The 17,485-nt window shown below is 35.5% G+C and overlaps 4 protein-coding genes and 1 long non-coding RNA gene across 11 annotated transcripts in view; 2 read left to right on the top strand and 3 right to left on the bottom strand.

The window, feature by feature from the left end:
• Positions 1–2,967, bottom strand: part of LOC126920992 (doublesex- and mab-3-related transcription factor A2) — a 34,730-nt gene extending 31,763 nt beyond the window's left edge. Inside the window, exons 1-2 of one of the 2 annotated variants that reach the window (XM_050732075.1) lie at positions 2,603–2,967; positions 191–2,378 (exon numbers count right to left, since the gene is read on the bottom strand). In XM_050732075.1, coding sequence (XP_050588032.1) covers positions 191–460 — 270 coding nt within the window. In that variant the 5' untranslated portion in view covers positions 461–2,378; positions 2,603–2,967. Of the gene's footprint in view, positions 1–190 lie in introns of both variants that reach the window. The other variant, XR_007712164.1, reaches the window with a different exon arrangement.
• A 151-nt stretch (positions 2,968–3,118) lies between these two features.
• Positions 3,119–5,328, top strand: LOC126921008 (uncharacterized). Its single transcript, XR_007712170.1, has 3 exons — positions 3,119–4,701; positions 4,977–5,106; positions 5,201–5,328. It is a non-coding gene; the product is annotated as an uncharacterized LOC126921008 (long non-coding RNA).
• Positions 5,329–8,153: 2,825 nt separating this feature from the next.
• LOC126920993 (thioredoxin domain-containing protein 12-like) lies at positions 8,154–10,113 on the bottom strand. The gene is made up of 3 exons (XM_050732096.1): positions 9,578–10,113; positions 8,473–8,856; positions 8,154–8,370 (listed from the first exon to the last, which is right to left on the bottom strand). Exons 1-2 carry the CDS (start codon positions 9,847–9,849, stop codon positions 8,532–8,534), a joined length of 597 nt encoding a protein of 198 aa, XP_050588053.1. The 5' UTR covers positions 9,850–10,113; the 3' UTR covers positions 8,154–8,370; positions 8,473–8,531.
• Positions 10,114–10,471: 358 nt separating this feature from the next.
• On the top strand, positions 10,472–14,510 carry LOC126920493 (GPI ethanolamine phosphate transferase 3). Of its 4 annotated transcripts, none has more exons than XM_050730978.1 (5): positions 10,472–13,356; positions 13,437–13,607; positions 13,671–13,703; positions 13,857–13,891; positions 14,035–14,510. In XM_050730978.1, exons 1-5 carry the CDS (start codon positions 10,776–10,778, stop codon positions 14,227–14,229), a joined length of 3,015 nt encoding a protein of 1,004 aa, XP_050586935.1. In that variant the 5' UTR covers positions 10,472–10,775; the 3' UTR covers positions 14,230–14,510. The 4 variants fall into 4 exon arrangements, with proteins under 4 accessions (XP_050586935.1, XP_050586946.1, XP_050586925.1 ...); XM_050730968.1 differs by having other exon boundaries at positions 10,473–10,670; positions 10,746–13,356; positions 13,671–13,891; XM_050730989.1 differs by lacking the exon at positions 13,671–13,703.
• A 374-nt stretch (positions 14,511–14,884) lies between these two features.
• LOC126920505 (uncharacterized) lies at positions 14,885–17,431 on the bottom strand. Of its 3 annotated transcripts, none has more exons than XM_050731006.1 (4): positions 17,298–17,431; positions 15,430–17,141; positions 15,205–15,234; positions 14,885–15,116 (listed from the first exon to the last, which is right to left on the bottom strand). In XM_050731006.1, the coding sequence occupies exons 1-4, from the start codon at positions 17,407–17,409 to the stop codon at positions 15,021–15,023; spliced, it is 1,950 nt and encodes a 649-aa protein (XP_050586963.1). In that variant the 5' UTR covers positions 17,410–17,431; the 3' UTR covers positions 14,885–15,020. The 3 variants fall into 3 exon arrangements, with proteins under 3 accessions (XP_050586963.1, XP_050586973.1, XP_050586982.1); XM_050731025.1 differs by having other exon boundaries at positions 15,011–15,116; positions 15,169–15,234; XM_050731016.1 differs by lacking the exon at positions 15,205–15,234.
• Between the last annotated feature and the right edge of the window lie 54 nt (positions 17,432–17,485).

Here is a 17,485-nt window from a genome sequence, read left to right as displayed (position 1 = left end):
CACATTCTTTAGAGCTTCTAGATATGTACCACTATACGAACTCTTCTCATTGATCAATCTTAGTACATCACTATTTGAACAGTTCTTACAAATCATTATGTTATCCAAACAAACAATTATTCTCACAGGTGTTATCGAAATCGAACAATAATTCGTCTTGTTTGACAAAGATTTTATAACAACAGTTTACCTGGGCAGCCATAACCCGTTGTCTCTCAGCGATCAGTGTACATTTAGCACACACGCAGTCCCGCCAACGACAGTACCGTTTGTGACCCTTCAACGCGGAAACAACGCCGTGATTACGGCATCTCGCACACTTCGGTGTCCTTTGATATCTCTCGGCACTGGCACGAAGGAAGAACGCGGCTGGTAGCACGTGATGTTGTTGCTGCTGTTGCTGGTGTTGCATCAATTGACCAACGTCGACACCAAGACCGACACCCCGCGGTAACGACATTGTTTCAATATATAAAGAACAACAATCGAATCAACGTGATCAATGAAAAACGTAAAAAACAAAAAAAAACAAAACCAGTGAATGACCACTGTACGAAAGAGCGATAAAATCAACAAGGATCACGGATCAGTAGGCATCGTCATTAAACTCACAATAGAATAGGCTCGATCACCGAGGACAATCGTTTTGGGCCGAGCATAAAGCCCAGTTCGCACTGACACGCGTCGCTCCCATTCTAACACCCGTCGCGTAAAATCGTTCACTACCGAGTATTTCTCATAACCGATTTATTAACTCACGCAACCGATATTTCTATCAGTACATATATTTTATCGTTTCCAGGATATGCACACTGTATATGTATACCTCGTATATTTGGCCGCGTCAGTGGCCACACTGAATCATTGGTCGATAAAGGAGGCCCACAGCGTTAAGCGGTACACGGGCTCTTCTTACTTCAACCGAAGAAATCACATTTAACGCTGTTCGGTAGAAACTCTCGAACCGGCACCGTACAGCGAAACGAGGAACGAGAGGACGAGAAAGAGAGAGACGGATATAATAGAGTGAAAGAAGGAAGAAAGACGGAGGAAACGGTGTACCAGTTGGGCGAAGAGAGATAGCTCTAATAGCACGCGCACGCGCCTACACTTCCGAAAGTTCGCCGGCAGAGAAGAGCGGCGGCACCACCGCTCGTACGGGTGTCGGGGTACGAAATGCGGAATCGCCCCGACTCCTCTCGCAGCACTCTCTCTCACTCTCTGGGCATTGTCAACAATTGCAGCATCCCGGGAGAGTCGATTCAGGTAGCGTGGAGAGACAGAGAAGCGGCGGCGGTGATGGTGTCAGCAGCAAAGAGGGAGCTGAAGGCGGACGAATAAGGAGGTGGGGGGCGCGCTCACGCGGAGGAGGGGAGTAGGGAATATCGAGGGGTGGGAGGGGACTTTTAGAATGTCGCGAGGGGACCAGGAAGCAGTCAAGAGGGCAGAGAAGAACGAGACGAGGGAAAGAGAGAAGAGATGGATAGAGATAGAAACGGAAAGTGTAGAGGAAAAACGTGGAAGAAGGTGGAAAAGTGAAGAGGAGAGGGGTACCGTTCGGGTGGGAATACAGTAATACGAAAAGAAACGAATGAGCACGAAAGAGACCGACGTTAAAGCGAAGTGGAACGTTTAGGAGAGAGATGAATAGGCAAAAGAAGAAAGAAAGAGCGAGAGGGGAAAGAGAGAAGGAATTTACCAGGGAGGGATAGGGCAGAAACTAACAGCCCCTCCACAGTTGCGCGAAATAAAACACTGTGCCACAGTGTTCCACCCCGGGGCTTCGGCCAAACGCAAAGCCGCGCTTAGGCACGGCCACGCCCGCGCATCTACCCGATTGGCCGAACATGCTGTTCCACCAAGATGTTAAGAGTTTATATCTGGCTCGGGGTGAAAGGGGGACATACCTAACCACGTACCCACCTACCTACTCACCCTCGATAAACTATGCGTACAGAAGCGCGTATCAGACGTGTGTATTTTCTATCATGCTGGTAGAGGCAAAACGGACAAACACATTACTCTTTTATTTAAAACCCGTTCCAACGTAAAATACAATGCGAGCGATGCTCAGACGTTTCTCTCTATGCTCCGCCTTTTGTTTCGTCGGGACTGTTTTTAACCGTGCGCGCCTTCTTCGTCCCTTTCGTAGAAGGAATATATCCTTTCTCTTTCTTTTTTTTATTTTTCTCCTTTTTTTCCTTATTCCTCCACTTCTTTCTTTTTTTAAATTTTTATCTTTCTCTTTTTCCTTTTTTACCTCGATTCGCTCGGTCACGATTGCTCGCGGTTAGTCCATCTCTTTTCGCCTGTTTCTCTTTCCTTTTTTGCTTTTCTTCTCCGTTTCTTTCTTTTTCAGATCCATCGAGTTCCACTCTCTGTAAACCACACGGGCACACAACGTCATAGCGACGAGCCTTTCTTGAATCATATTCTACAATGAGGTTTCAATGGGGGGAAGCCCTATTGTCGTTCACGAATGGCGACCGATTTTATAGTGATCTAATGTACAGATGTTATTTACCTCGCAATGAGAACCGAATAAAAGCATTCTATGTATTAAGCATTCTGCGATTTAGATCCTGTATATCTCTCTGCTTACCTAACCTCTACTCCTGCCTGTCTACAGGCGTTGCGTACAACAATGCACGTTCGGCTCGCGTAACGCGCACAATGGCACTATTACTCTTTTGACTTAGTCATGCGAACGAAAGTAACTATATCGGTGTAGTTTCGAAGAAACCGGTATTTGCATTTCAATAATGGTTATTCGTACTTATGGCTGCTTGTGTCACATTACACGTAATAGGAACATACAATACTCAAATTCACATTACATATCATTAGAAACTATTTAGAATTCTTCTGATATTTTCTTTTTCGTATCACTTTTTTCTAGTTCTTTTAAAAGTATGCAAATAGCACTACGTGTTACACGAAAACCGCGAAACATAGATAAATACCATAAACACATTCCTTATATCCTAACTATACTAATTGTAAGTAAGTATACTGTTCTCATGAGGTAAGTTTTTATAATATATACGAGTGATTCTAACCTAAAAGTAAACAATGTAACTTTCATCGTAGCGCCTTTATATGTATACGGTCCAGAAATACATAGCAAGAAAAAGAGATGCAATGTAACCTAAAATTTTACTTGTTTGTGGCAGCTCATTACAAAGATATCGTGTTATGATAATTATAAATTATTTAAAAAAAGTAGTTTACAATACGTACCTATAAACTAGTAAGTGCAATAGATATACATATCTAGTTATTTTATAAATTAATATTTAATATCTATATTTAAGGCCTATGTGATATACTTTTCTCTTTTTTCAATAATTATATCAACGCGTAGTACAACGTGTTGCATGTAAAACAGTGACGTAATGATAAATAACGTAAAGACATAAACATACGTTTATTTTCAAGTATACCTCATCGTTGGATTGTTGGCAGAATAGAAAATTGGTAAAACGAAAGTAATGCGTTTGACCGTGCGCTCTCCAGTGAATGGCACGTTTCAGCGCGGTTACGAACCGATTAATCCATGCTCGTGCATCATTAGTGAGAACGCAATGATGGTTTGAGCAACATTAAAAGCCCGCAACGCGAAACGGTATTCGTCGATGCCGTCGATCTACACCAACACGGACCATTTTTTACTCTGGCATATCAACCACTCAAAGCGTACGTACGCGCCGATGGATAAATCAATAAACCAATAGCTATGGTAATGCACACCTGCTTTTAAAGTATCAGCCAACCCCTCCTCGTGCACTGCCGTTTACGCGATCCATGCAATTATAAGCCGAGTACACGATTTTCTGCATCCCCGAATTATTACAAATTGCAGCCTAATAAAAACATCCTAAGTATTGATTAATTTCCCTCGCGAATATTAAATGCAGCTACTCAATATTCAACCATATTTAAATGTAGATAATTAACAAATATTTAATAATGCATAGAGATTAAGTAACCTTGAAAGAATATTTCTCGAGTTTCAAGAATTTTATTTGTTCAATCGAAATTTGTTATTTAAACATTTTAACAAACTTTATTGATACTTTGAGTCCTTCGATAATAGGGAGAATCTAGTATTCTAAGTGTTTTATATCATTTCATTGTGATTTATTATTTACCTCGGATATACATATTTTTTAAATCTAAGATTGCTTTCTGTATGAAGTATGAGGGAAGAAAACGCGGAATTTAAATTCTCTTTATATTTTAATGTTAAAATCGCTAACGTTTTCCCCTTACTCCTTTGTATGAACAAATATAGATTGAAACATATATAAAATTATGTCAACAGAGAACGAAGAAAATATCAAAAGATACAGTATATAAAGTATACTCTCAGGCATCTAGATCAAGAATAACAGCTCCTTTAAGGACTCTCCCACGATTCTTACCCTAGGATCTTAGAATGTTTCCAGATGTAACTGATTTATCGGCGGTAGCAGGTATCACGAGTAAGAACGTATTTTGTACACTACCCACTGCTCCCTCCGGCTGTTTACACTGGGGAAAACAGGAGATTAAGATCAAAATCGCGTCTGTATCGAGTTACAGTGTTTGCCAACATCGCACAGATCAACGACACCAAGGAAACAGCTGATCAAATCGTTTCTGATCGGATAAGAGAGATTAGACCATGCGTCGCTATGTCAAACGAGCGAAGAGGAACAGGTACAAAACCAGGTTGATCTTAATCTGCGATACTCGCGTGGGTGAATTGTCTGCGATCTGTCGACGAGGAAGCCATCAACAGACAAACAAATCGTATTATTTCAGTTGCAACACTATATCTGTGTTAGGTAAAAGGAAGGATTCTACGTTTTTATAAACATTTTTTCATTTTTCAAAATTTCAAGCAATTCAAATCGCTCAAATAATTACCGATACATAGTTTTTAGAGTCACAATCTATCTTGCTATACCTCTGATATAACTTTTTACATATAGGATGAACACACATAGGGGGATTTAAAAAATATGAGGAAGACAAGGTTTGGACATAATCTAAATGAAATCCTACCTACTGAAGAGTGAACAAACACAGGCTAGTAGATGTTAGACCTGCATCATTCTGCTGGTAAGATGTCACGACACAATTTCTATTTAAACCTTATACCAGGAAGTCTTAGATTGTAATAACGAAAGAATCTAAAATTCTTAACCCTTTCTAGCTCTGACGATCGCTGTGGACGGAATACTTCTTCGTTAGACTGAACTCTGTTGATTGACTATTGAAAGCGCAAATCGTAATAAGTCATAGTAATTCTTTCGCACGAGATTAAATGATTCGAGAGCGTTATTTTGTAGTTATTTTTAATTATTTATTATAAACATTGAAATTTACAGTTAACTAGAATTTGGGTAATAAAGTAGAAAACAATAAACGAGAAAAGTAAATTTAGTAAATATAACACAAGTTAATAATTTAGTTGTGTGTGAAAAATTCAGTGCTTGAGAAAACTAAAAGAACCAGATGTACAGTTTTCTTACAAGCGGTGACCACTTCAACGATAACGAGCCACTATTGGCATTTGTTTACTGCCGTAAGGAATGCATTTATATTTATTTCACACAAACGTAATAGTATCACTTCTGCGTAGGTGTTCGGAAAAATTGAAAACCCCATACATGCGTCCTTAGCCCATGCCGGGCACTTACAGAAAGCGCATATATATGTCCTTAGTCCACACCGATAGCTTTCGCCAGACACCTATATGCGCCCACAGCGCTCAAAGGGTTTAATTCCTATTTTTAAAAAAGGTAGCCCTCGTGACACGAGAAATACATTAATGACCGATATGATGAAAAGTAGCCACGTTTAAACGACAAAAGCTTAACACCAAAGACAAAGACAAGAGGATATCTAGAGAGACGAAGAATCAATAAGAACATATACCCTCGGCATTCATAGAACCATGGTTGGTGTTTGTATTAAAGATAGGAAAATAGTATATACATATAGAGAGAACGGTGTCAGATGGAGAGCTGCGTATGTAGAGGCATATATTTCGACAGATCCATAGGGCACGGGTGGCATTCACCGCGGCACCGTCGCCGGATGAAGCCTGCGGTCTCGCCGCGATCTACCGCGCCGGTGAAATACCGTATGACTTTTTGACGTGCTTTTAACAGATTGAATTGAAAATGGCTTCCACGGCGCCGATATATCCGCGAGGCCACATGCATACCCTGAAAACGACTGTACGAACGGACGGACGTGAGAGACGAGAGATATATAATCTTTTTCCTTCCCTCTCTCGCTCCCTCCGCCGCTCTTCCCCTTTTTCTCTCACTTTCACACCTCGCCGCAACTTTTTCTCCTCCCCCTCTTCTCTCTCTCTCACTTTCTCCCATTTTCATCTTTCGCGGAAACGGTTTTCCTCGTTTCCCCACCCTTCGCCAGCCTCGAATCCTCCCCTAACGCCACCTCTATTTCTCTCCCTTGAATTTTTGCACATTCGCTGATGCGGCACATTGCAAGCTGCGCCGGCGGAAACGACGACGACGAGGACTGGACCCCGGTCACTCGAATCACGGCTGAACCGGAAGGGAGGAGGAGGAGGCGGAGGCGGAGGGTCGCGTAAAAATAATGTCCTGGCTCATTTTTTAAAACCCCGACCGCAGAGAGAGCGAGAAACGTGGGGCCACAGGACTGCAAACGAATCCGAGGTCTGTCGCCCGTCCCAAAGGAAGGAAGAGGATGGTAAAAGGGAAAGAGAGGAAAAAAAATAAACGTGACGGACCGTGGATATAGGCATCGTCGATATTACGGGGCGCAATAGCACACGGGGCCGACCGACGCCGGATGAAACGGTCAAAGCTAAAAAGCTCTCTCCGCCGAAACGGGCTATATATTATCTGCAACCCTTCAAACACAGAACACACCGAGATCCATACATAACCCATATGCGTGCACGTTTCTCTACGTGCCGTTTCTCTGCCCCAGGAATCGCGCTCGTGCAACCGCGAATACATCTAACGTCTGTTTCCAATAGACGTTGGTCATGGGAATAATGGTAATGTGGATACTTTAGACCCTTTACGATCCTCGAGTTGGACTCGATATTGGGTCTTTAATTTTAATCCTCGACTGGTATTGTTGCAGTAAAGTAGAAACTTACTTTTTAGGTTCTTTATCTTGTTTAGCACGTTATATTTAGTGCAATGAACATGATTAATGATGAAGTATACAATATCGAATAAAAGTAAAATATATGTACATTTTAATATTTGATATTTTGATGTACATTATTGTGGTCATTTATAACCCAGATATGCTTGAGTAATTTTGATTCAAACAGAAAGACAAGATTGTTTTATTTTCAATTTTCTTCCATCTCACTAATAAAAACTTTATGCAAATGGTATTATTATAATATTAGAGCAGGCACTCCAAAAAATTTCACAATTGTGTCAAATCTTTGCAAACTGAAATATTGCTCCAATTTGTTATAGTTTCTAAGATATACATATCTACTTAGTAGAAATCTCCTGTCAATCAATCTATTGCAAAGAAGTATTATATAATGTATAAGTTACACGCTTGAAGTTATTTTTCACGCTTGTTATCAACTCAAACATTTTGCAGTTAATCATCAATAATAATACGTAATTTATACCTAATATAGTTGAAATGAAAACCAGTTGTTTTTAAGAAAGTCACGTGCACGATAAACGCATGTATCAACGCACTATGTTCCTAGAGGGTGAAATGGGCGTGGTTAGCAACCCTTAGTGAGACAGTGTCGACCAATACGGCAGCATTACACGATATGGAAACAGTTGCAAACGCAAGCGCCGTTAGGGTTGCTGGTACGAGCTGGTGATAGGTTGATGTGCATGGGTGTTTAATGTATGGGCGCAGACTCGAACATTGGGAACAGTGTTGAAAAGGTTACGCCTGCTGCAAGCTCGCATTCAGATTGGTTACATATTAATCCATTCAGAGAAAAGTTTCACGATATCTATTTTGGTTGTTTGTCTTCATTCTTCTCACTGTTTCCTTATTTTCAGAATCTGTATAAATTCATTTATTTATTTTTTATATTTATAAAAAATGGAATTAGAATAATGATTTTTAATTTCATTTAGTCAAGTGAAATAAATTGTACTGTTCTCTAAAAGAAAATTTCTGTAATTGGAGAAATAAATGCAATATATAAATATATGTATCGTATTTATTATTATCTACCTGCGTTCTTTAAAAGACATTCCTCTCGTTAATTTAATTACACCTTTCCTTGCTATTTAATTCATCTTTTTCAGTAATAAAAAGGAAAGGTGAGAAATGTGAATGGAAAAGAGAAATTTCATTTTTCTTTCTTCCCAGTTCCAATATTATCTATAAGTACAAAATTAAATTAAGTTATATCTCTTTTTTAGTATTTTTAGTAAGAAAAAAATTATCTAACGTTTTCTACTATAAGTTAAGATTATTATAAACCTGATAAATTACATATATAGCTCCATGCCATACATGTTTCAAAGGTTAATGTTACATTATTAATGTAAGAGAGTCGGAACAAGAATATCATCTTCCATATCACAAGTTTCTAGATGCAACAATTCCTCATATTGAAATATTACTCGCAATGGCTCTTTAGAATAATTTTTCAAAACCAACAGCATAGTATTTATAATCTCCGAAGGATTCTTATAAAAAAATTTATATTCCTTATCCGCATTTGCATGATTGTTATATGCCTCCTCGATAAAGTCACCGTTAGATGTGAAGAATAATATTCTAGGCACATACTGCCCATCTGGTTGAAATTTTTCATCGTCTAAAGCTGCATCATGTCCCATTTCCGCTTTTATCATCACAAATCTGTAAAAATCGTTAAAAATATAATTAAATAAACTACAGGGCTGATTATTTTAAGAATATGTTTGCTAAAGTATTATAAACACTTATACTATACTATACTATACTATAAAATATACTATACACTTATATACACACTTATACTATACTATACTATACTATACTATAAAATATACTATACACTTATATACGCACTTATACTATACTATACTATACTATACTATACTATACTATAAAATATACTATACACTTATATACACACTTATACTATACTATAATATGTAATAAATATTATACTATGAAGTATCATTTTATATGGAATGTGGTCGTTAGTTTTCATATGCTAGATGAAAATAAAAAATTAGCTGTAGCAACTGACCAATGATAAATTTTCCTATATTTTTTACAATTGCCTATTTTTCCCTATTAAGTTTTCTATTTTAATTTTTTTTTTTTTTATAAAACTTCGATAATAATAACTTTTATTATTCCAAACTTAACTAAAAAAAGTCACATTGCTTATGGGATGATCCAATAAAATTCATATTAATTAATGGTCGACGAAAGATTGTGATTAGTTGTGTAAAAAGTATTTGACGCCACTGTAGCGTCATCTAATGGTAATAACCTTAATATTAATCAGTTCCAGACATGGTTCTAGAACAGGCTTCGGTAATGATGTATATTTATGTTCATACACGTATATACGTATTTCGATACATACCGATCGCTAAGATCCATCAATCGTACGGAATTAGAAAATTTCTGTTTTAATTTTTGACAAGAAGGGCATTGCATTTTATGGATGAGTAGAAAAATCGGTTTGTTCACGACTTTGGCCTCTTGAAAACCGTACGTAACAGATCTCCATTTAAATAATCGTTCGAAACTCTTATCACAATTCAAATCTCCGATATTAAGAAGGTTATTTCCGACTATTTGATTTGCCAAAGCGATTAGATTTATAGCACTGAAGAATTTGATCCATTTGTTCATAACTTTAACTGAAATTTTTCATGATATCGTCATATAATGTGAATATAACCAAGTTTGAATATCTTTAATGATAAGGTTTCGATATGCATATAATGACTTGTGTGACTTATTTTAGACTGGTTAACTGTATATGTAGAACCCTCATTTAGTGTTATAAATTTAGTATAGAATAAAATTACGATAGTTGCGGTTACAATCATAAATACCAAGTTTTAGTAAAACAGTAGAAAATAATGAGAAATGTAAGAAATTATTATTATTAAATAATATAATATTTCTATTGTTAATAAAGGGTATATTTAGATGGTAATATAATATTATTAACAGATTATTAATAATAACAAATACAAAATTATATGTATAATAAAATTTAATTTGTTGTTTCCATTTGTTTCATATGTATTTTATTGTTTCGAAAATCGCACATTTAATAAAATTTTGATTCACGAACAATATAAATCTAATAATAACTGATTAAATTTGAATGCAATATTGACTTTGAAAAATTTGTTGAAAACCGAAACAATAATTTTATCATACCACGATACAATACTGTTTTATCAGCATTGCATAAGAACAGATCTTCGAAGTAAAGTATTTACAAATCGTGTTATAGTCGCGCCACAATAACATACTTGAAATTTAGCGCCATATAAGCACGAAGTTACATATTTCAACTCGTTTTATCAATATGTTATAGTTTACATACTTTTTCTAAAAATATGGCTCATCGACTTACCGTGTCATGCGTTTAATATTCTTTATCCAACATTTTTTCTAAACAAATGTTCACTAGTTATTGTGACAGTAATGTGACAATGGTGAAGAACAAATTTACATCGAAAAATAGGTTAAGTTTATGTTGGAATTTCTCTAGTATCAAATTTTTTTTGAAGAACGCAAGCAAATAACGGATCGACGGAAAAATGAGCAAGCTATGGAATTATTTGATATTTCAAGGATGGATGTCGTATTTGATGGCAGCTGGTTTGTTGGTTTTCACAAGCGGCTTTTTGCTCAATCGCGTTGCAAGACCGGAACGAGCTGAATGTAAACATTGCACGGATTTTGATTGTAACGTCAAGCAACTTCTTCAGAATCCCGATGCCGCTGCAACCACATGTCTCAAAAGAAAGTCACGTGTTGTATTATTAGTCGTAGATGCTTTAAAATATGATTTTGCATATTGGTATAATGATAATAATTCTACCTCATCTTATTATCGCAATAAGTTACCGATAATTCACGAATTGTTGCAAAATCAACCTATGAATTCACGCTTGTATAAGTTCATAGCAGATCCTCCGACAACAACCATGCAACGATTAAAAGGTCTTACCACAGGATCGTTGCCAACCTTCATTGACATTGGATCTAATTTTGCCTCTGAAAGCATCAACGAAGATAATATTGTAGATCAAAGCACTGCCGAAGGTATAGTTTTCATGGGTGATGATACCTGGACTAATTTATTTCCTGGCAAATTTAAACGTCAATTTCCATCACCATCTTTTAATGTTTGGGATCTGGACACTGTTGATAAAGATGTTAGATACCGTATATTTTTTGAGATGAAGAAGAAAGATTGGTCTCTCCTGATAGCACACGTTCTTGGAATTGATCATTGCGGACATAAACACGGTGCTAATCATCCTGAGATGGCTAGAAAGTTAAATGATACAAATAGTCTTATAAGAGATATCATTGACTCCTTAGAGGAGGATACAGTACTTTTTGTTGTTGGTGATCATGGAATGACAGAAAGTGGTGATCATGGTGGTGATAGCAAGAATGAAATTGAGGCTGCCATGTTCGTTTATTCTATGGTTCCTTTGATAAAATATGATTCATCTAACAATACTGTGAACCAAATCGATCTTGTTCCAACATTGGCATCTATTCTTGGAACACCTATACCATTTTCAAACTTGGGATCTGTTATACTTGATTCAATTCCAAGTTCATCAAGAAATGGGAAATTAAAAGATGAGTTATGGTATTTGTTGCATTCAGTGTGGAGAAATATTGCACAGACAAAAAGATATATAAGTGTATATTCTGAAGATACTTACTTATTTTCTAAAGAACAGCTTCAAAATTTGGAAAATATGTATAACTATCTATTTAACCAAATTAAGAGTATTAATACTATTGAAGAATTTGACTCTTTTATTGTGAATAGTCGGAACTACTTTAAATTGCTCAAAGATACATGTTCTGAAGTATGGGTTCAATTTGATTCTAGTCTAATGTCAAAAGGCCTACTTTTGATGTTTTGTGCTTTGTTTTTCTTTTATCTATTTATCACAGGCATTCCAGAAAGTCGTATGTATAAGATATTTGAGTCTTCATTTCTACAATGTTCTATTTTAGCAAATTTAATTACTGCGTTAATAATGTGCCTTTTGTTTTTCTTTGATATTTTAGAAGAATTCAAAAACACTACATTGTTTGCCACTGGTACAGTATCTATAATATTATTAATAATATTAATTATTAAGAATTGGGATGTTATTTCATTGAATTGGTATGATTATAGAAAAATAAAAAAATTGATCTATATTACAAGATTAGTACTTTTTTTAACAATATGCAGTCTCTTTTCTAACAGCTATATTGTTGAAGAAAATAATGTATTATCTTTTTTAATTGTTACTCTTCTTTGGCTTATTATGTTTAATCTAATGAAAAAAGATGCTGGTGAAAATCCAGAAAGAAAAACAAAGCCATTTTTAAAACAACAAACAAAATCGAACTTGAAGATAATTATAATAGCCAGTAGCTTAATAGCATGCATTTCCATAAGATTATCTTATTACTTCTGGCGTTGTAGAGAGGAGCAACAACAATATATATGTTCTATGTTTGTATTTGGTAAAGCAAGTTCTATAACATCGGACAATTTAGAACGTATTTTACTTGCCATTACATTAATTATACTTGCGTTACACATTACAATAATAAGACTATGGTTGCAAAATTGTGGAAACCTTTCTGGTTTCTCTCCTAGTGTTTTAGTAGGACAATACTGTCCTGTTGTGATAGGTGTTTGTATGGGTTGTTATTGGGTCCTTCAAAGGTTACCAAAATTTGTAAAAGTAAAATTTGCACTATCTTGGCAAGTAAACACATTGCCTAACATAGTATATGCATTGAGTCTGTTTGCAATCTTTATATTATACTATCGTCCGCTCAGTATATTTTTACTACCAAAGAAAAAGGAATTAATTAACATACACCAAGATGAAAATGTAGTACCTCGATTATTTGAGAAAATAAAGGAGTCAATTTATCGAAAAAATATAGATGTAGATCAAACGCCAGTTGTTTATGGCTTGGGTACTGCGTATAGTGCCACATTTGTCTCATTAAGTGTATTTCTTATGTTGTTATATTCTTTATTGTTAGGGGATATATTATCACCTAGTACTTTCTTAATGTTTATGTGTTGTACCTCTGTTTTGGGCTTATCAGCAATAGAAAGATACAAAAATGCTAATAGTATATGTAAGTACTTTAACCTATAGATAATATGTAAATGATTTAAATTACAAACTGCATTCTTATTGTTATAATTTTATAAATAGCTGAACTGGTAGAAGTACCTACTCCCATACTATTGTGTTGGTTCTTAATAGCAGAATATTTCTTTTATGGAACTGGGCATCAACCAACTTTCCCTACAATTCATTGGGATGCTGCTTTTGTAGGAACAGGTGGACATTTCTATGGAAATTTATTACCAGCAATCTTAATAGGTATCTATATATAATCTTGTTTGTATTAATTTTAAATCTCTTTCTACAAGTAATAATTTGTAGGAATAAACACATTCGGATCGCACATTATACTAGGTGCAACATTACCACTATTAGTTATTGTACCATTTACTTTTTATCTTATATTTCCAAAGTTAGTTAAAATAAAATTTTCGAAAGACAACATGAAAAGAGGAGAACTGCATCTGTTTGAACAAGATTCTGTGTTTCATGCTGCAATTTTCTCAGTCGCAGGAAAATATGTATTACTTCATGGAATCAGAGTAAGCAACATTTTTGATATTTTAGATCTGCTAATGTTTCAACAATATAAACTAAGTATAAACTAAATAAATAATCACTGTTAAAGAAATAATTTGAAGTTTAAAAACTATTTTTATTGATGAGTTTTTATAACTTCATATAGACATTTGGTAGCATGCTTGCTACGACAATTCACTGTCGACATTTAATGGTTTGGAAGATCTTCGCGCCGAAGTTAATATTCGAAGGCTTGGGATTATTGGTAACATTAAGCAGTGTATTGGCGTCCTTTTATATGGTGTTCAGAATCGATCAGCAAATGGAACATCTTATATCCAGAGTGACAAAAGACAGATGATAAAATTTTTCTTGATATAAGATATAATCAACACAGTAAAATATCAAAGTTTGAAATGTAATATTAAATGAAAAATATGTGCAATGACTTGTTACTACTATCATTAAAATTGGAAGTTTCTACCAAAAAGAAGTAAATTAGATGTCCAACGTCGACACTTACCAGTATTGCCATTTTCATAATTTTATATGACTTTATATAAGAAATAGCGAAAGCGTAGTTATATGTAAACTATTAGTCCAAATAGGAAAATTGAACTGAAACATTCAGGACATGAGAATGATATATCTTTTCTTTTGTTTTTCCAAAAACCAAGGCATGTTATTAATTCTGGTGCTTCCTAACACACTAACGCTACCCTGCGTGCAATGCATTGCTGATTACAGAGAAACAAAGCAACGCACTTGATGCAGGATTGCGTCCATGTGCGCAGATGATTGCTTGATCAATGTACGTATTTTTTTCACCATTTTAAGTTCATTACTGTTAACCGTATATTTTTCGTTTCATTTACCGCATACGAAATTGTATATATAGCGTATATTATATTAATAAAAAATTATATATCTGCAAGGTAACTCTTCTTATATATTTTAAAGTAGCAAAATTCTTTGAACTTGTGCCTTTCCCAGTACATGGTTTTATGTTCTCTATGTATTTTGCAAAATATACTTTATTGAAAGGTATCATCAAACGTACACGTTATATATAGTATGCGAAAAAAATGATCAGTTAAAAGATAGAGAGTTTGTAATTACAAGTGATAGAAATATTCCTGCTAGGTCGGTAATCTAATGATGATTGTGATGTCTGTATCCTCTATTGTCATTTCTCAGGTATTCCATCCAGTTGGCCCACTTATAATAGTCCTCGTAATCGCTGGGATCCTGTGACAGACGAACATGTTCACAATATTCACAGTATTCAAATTACACATACCTAGTTTTGGTAATTATTATTTTGAAAGACAGGCACCTGCATATTAGGCAATACAGGCATTTGTATCTGGAAACAAATGAAGTTATGATGTTGCATAAGATATCTTGCCAACCCATCATTTGTTTTACAATGATACAAATTGTTGTTAACTATCATATTTAGCTTTCATTATATACAATATAGAATACAAATATATATATACGAATATATATATTCAAAAAATATTTAATTTGAAACTTTTGTTTTGATTTAAATGCTTACATATAGCTTTATTCCTCCACCTTGGTGTTCACGTGTAGATCCTCCACCTGCCTGTACAGACTCTATAGAACCAGCTGGCAAACTCTGATATCCCTGATGCATTTGCATCTTAACTGAACGTGCTTGTTGTTTTTGACTGCTTCCCTCATTTAGAAAAGATTCAGCACCACTGACAATTTCGCGCTTTATACCTGCATCTTCAGGATAAGAAACCCAAACTGAGCCAGGATCTTTTGGCAGTGATCGAGCCATCTGTAGCCCGAATTTACTATAACTCGGATTGTATGCAAGAGGCACTCCATAATCTAATGTATCTAATTTATGTTTAATAGCATCCAATAGAGTCATATTAATGGGCAAACCACTAGGGGAAGAAAGAATGTTATCAGTCATTGGATAATTGGCATTAAATGCTCCTCCGGGAGCAGCTGTGGATGCCATTCTTGCTTTTGTTATATTTTGAACTGCCAAAGTAATATTCTTCTGTAAATCAGTTAACATATCAAATACTTGACTCAAAACACCCATCTTTTGCTGAAAAGAAAACATTCCATCGATAGTTGGTTTTGCCCATGGACCAGAGCTAAAAGGTTTAAATGGTTTCTTTGATGATAGTGATGTTGCAGACTTTTCATAAGAAATCAAATCGTTCATTGTTGTAACCATGTTGCTTTTTAAATCACCCAATTCAGATAATATGTTGCTAACAATTGAATCTTTAGCAGCGTTGATCGATGAGAGGTCTTCAATGGATCTTGCTATTTTTATTTGTGCATGACTTCCATCAGATACAATAGATCTCACCAAATCGTTTTTAAAATTTGCACTATCGTCATCACTAGTTAGTGCAGTTTTATTCAGTTTTAAAGTGTCAAACAATTTATCCAGGAACTCTGATACTTTATCATTGTACTCTGTTGGATTAGGGATTACAGATGATGGTAACCAAAAGTCAGGTGGTACAATGGTACTTTTCGTTGTTGGAACTTCAATCGGACTTGGTGCTGGAGTAGAAGTGACAATATTTTTAAACAAATTATCCAAAAAGGTAGTTTTCTTTGCTATAAACATAGATGGATCCACCACAGGTCCAAAAGGTCCAAACATTGCTGGTAAATATTGTTTTGGTGCTGTTGGACCTCCCATCTTTTTAAGCAGTACATTCACATCTTCTTCTGGTTCTTCAGAAATTGGAGCAAGAGTGGGATATGGAGGTGAAGGTCCCAAATCTTTTGTTTCTGGCTTACCAGTGCCCATAATTGAACGAAGCTCTGTTACAGTAGACTCATCTATGCTTCTTTTTCTACGGGAAATCTCATCCTTCATACTATATTCAGGTATGGTATTTAAGCTTGAAAATGGAGGCATAGGCCTGAACTTAGAAGCCATAGGACCAAAAGGTTTTGAACCAAAAGGTCCGAAAATTCCACGTTTGTACTGGCCAGCTTCATCATCCATGTTACTTTTACTTAATAATGGGGTTTTGTCAACAGTATTGTACAAAGATGGACTTACTGTATATGGCATAAATGGTTTGAAGCTCATAGGATAAGCAGGTCCCAAACCACTAAACAAGTTGCTCAGCATATCTGTCTTCTTCGAAATCATCATTTTAGGATCAACAAATTTTGGGAAGGAGGGAGATTTTGACATATAAGGTACTGTTATGGTGTCCATTCCTGTTACTGGTAGTCCGAGAGCTCTTGCATAAGCTAGAAGAACATTTTTCATATAAGGAAGAGTACATAAAATATATACATATATACTTTGTACATTTATGTGAAATATTAAAGCCTCTACCCGAAAATTTTAATTTTAACATTATTTTATTAAAATTATATTTAAAAAAATTAAATATTTTATATTACCAGATTTTGAAGCATAGCTTGCCCATGGTGCTGTTCCTGAAGGGCCTTTAAAAGATGCTCTAGTTAATACTATCAAATAAGAAAAAAGTACCAGATCTTTTGGGAGAATCATCTTACACCAACTTATTGAACTCTGTGCTGTTACTGCTTTTATAGCAGCAGTCAAATAATAATAGTTGCAAAGCTCT

Source organism: Bombus affinis, chromosome 1 (assembly GCF_024516045.1).
Source record: "Bombus affinis isolate iyBomAffi1 chromosome 1, iyBomAffi1.2, whole genome shotgun sequence".
NCBI lineage: Eukaryota > Metazoa > Arthropoda > Insecta > Hymenoptera > Apidae > Bombus > Bombus affinis.
The sequence above is the reverse complement of the archived record's forward strand: the minus strand, read 5'-3'. Positions and strand labels throughout refer to the sequence as shown.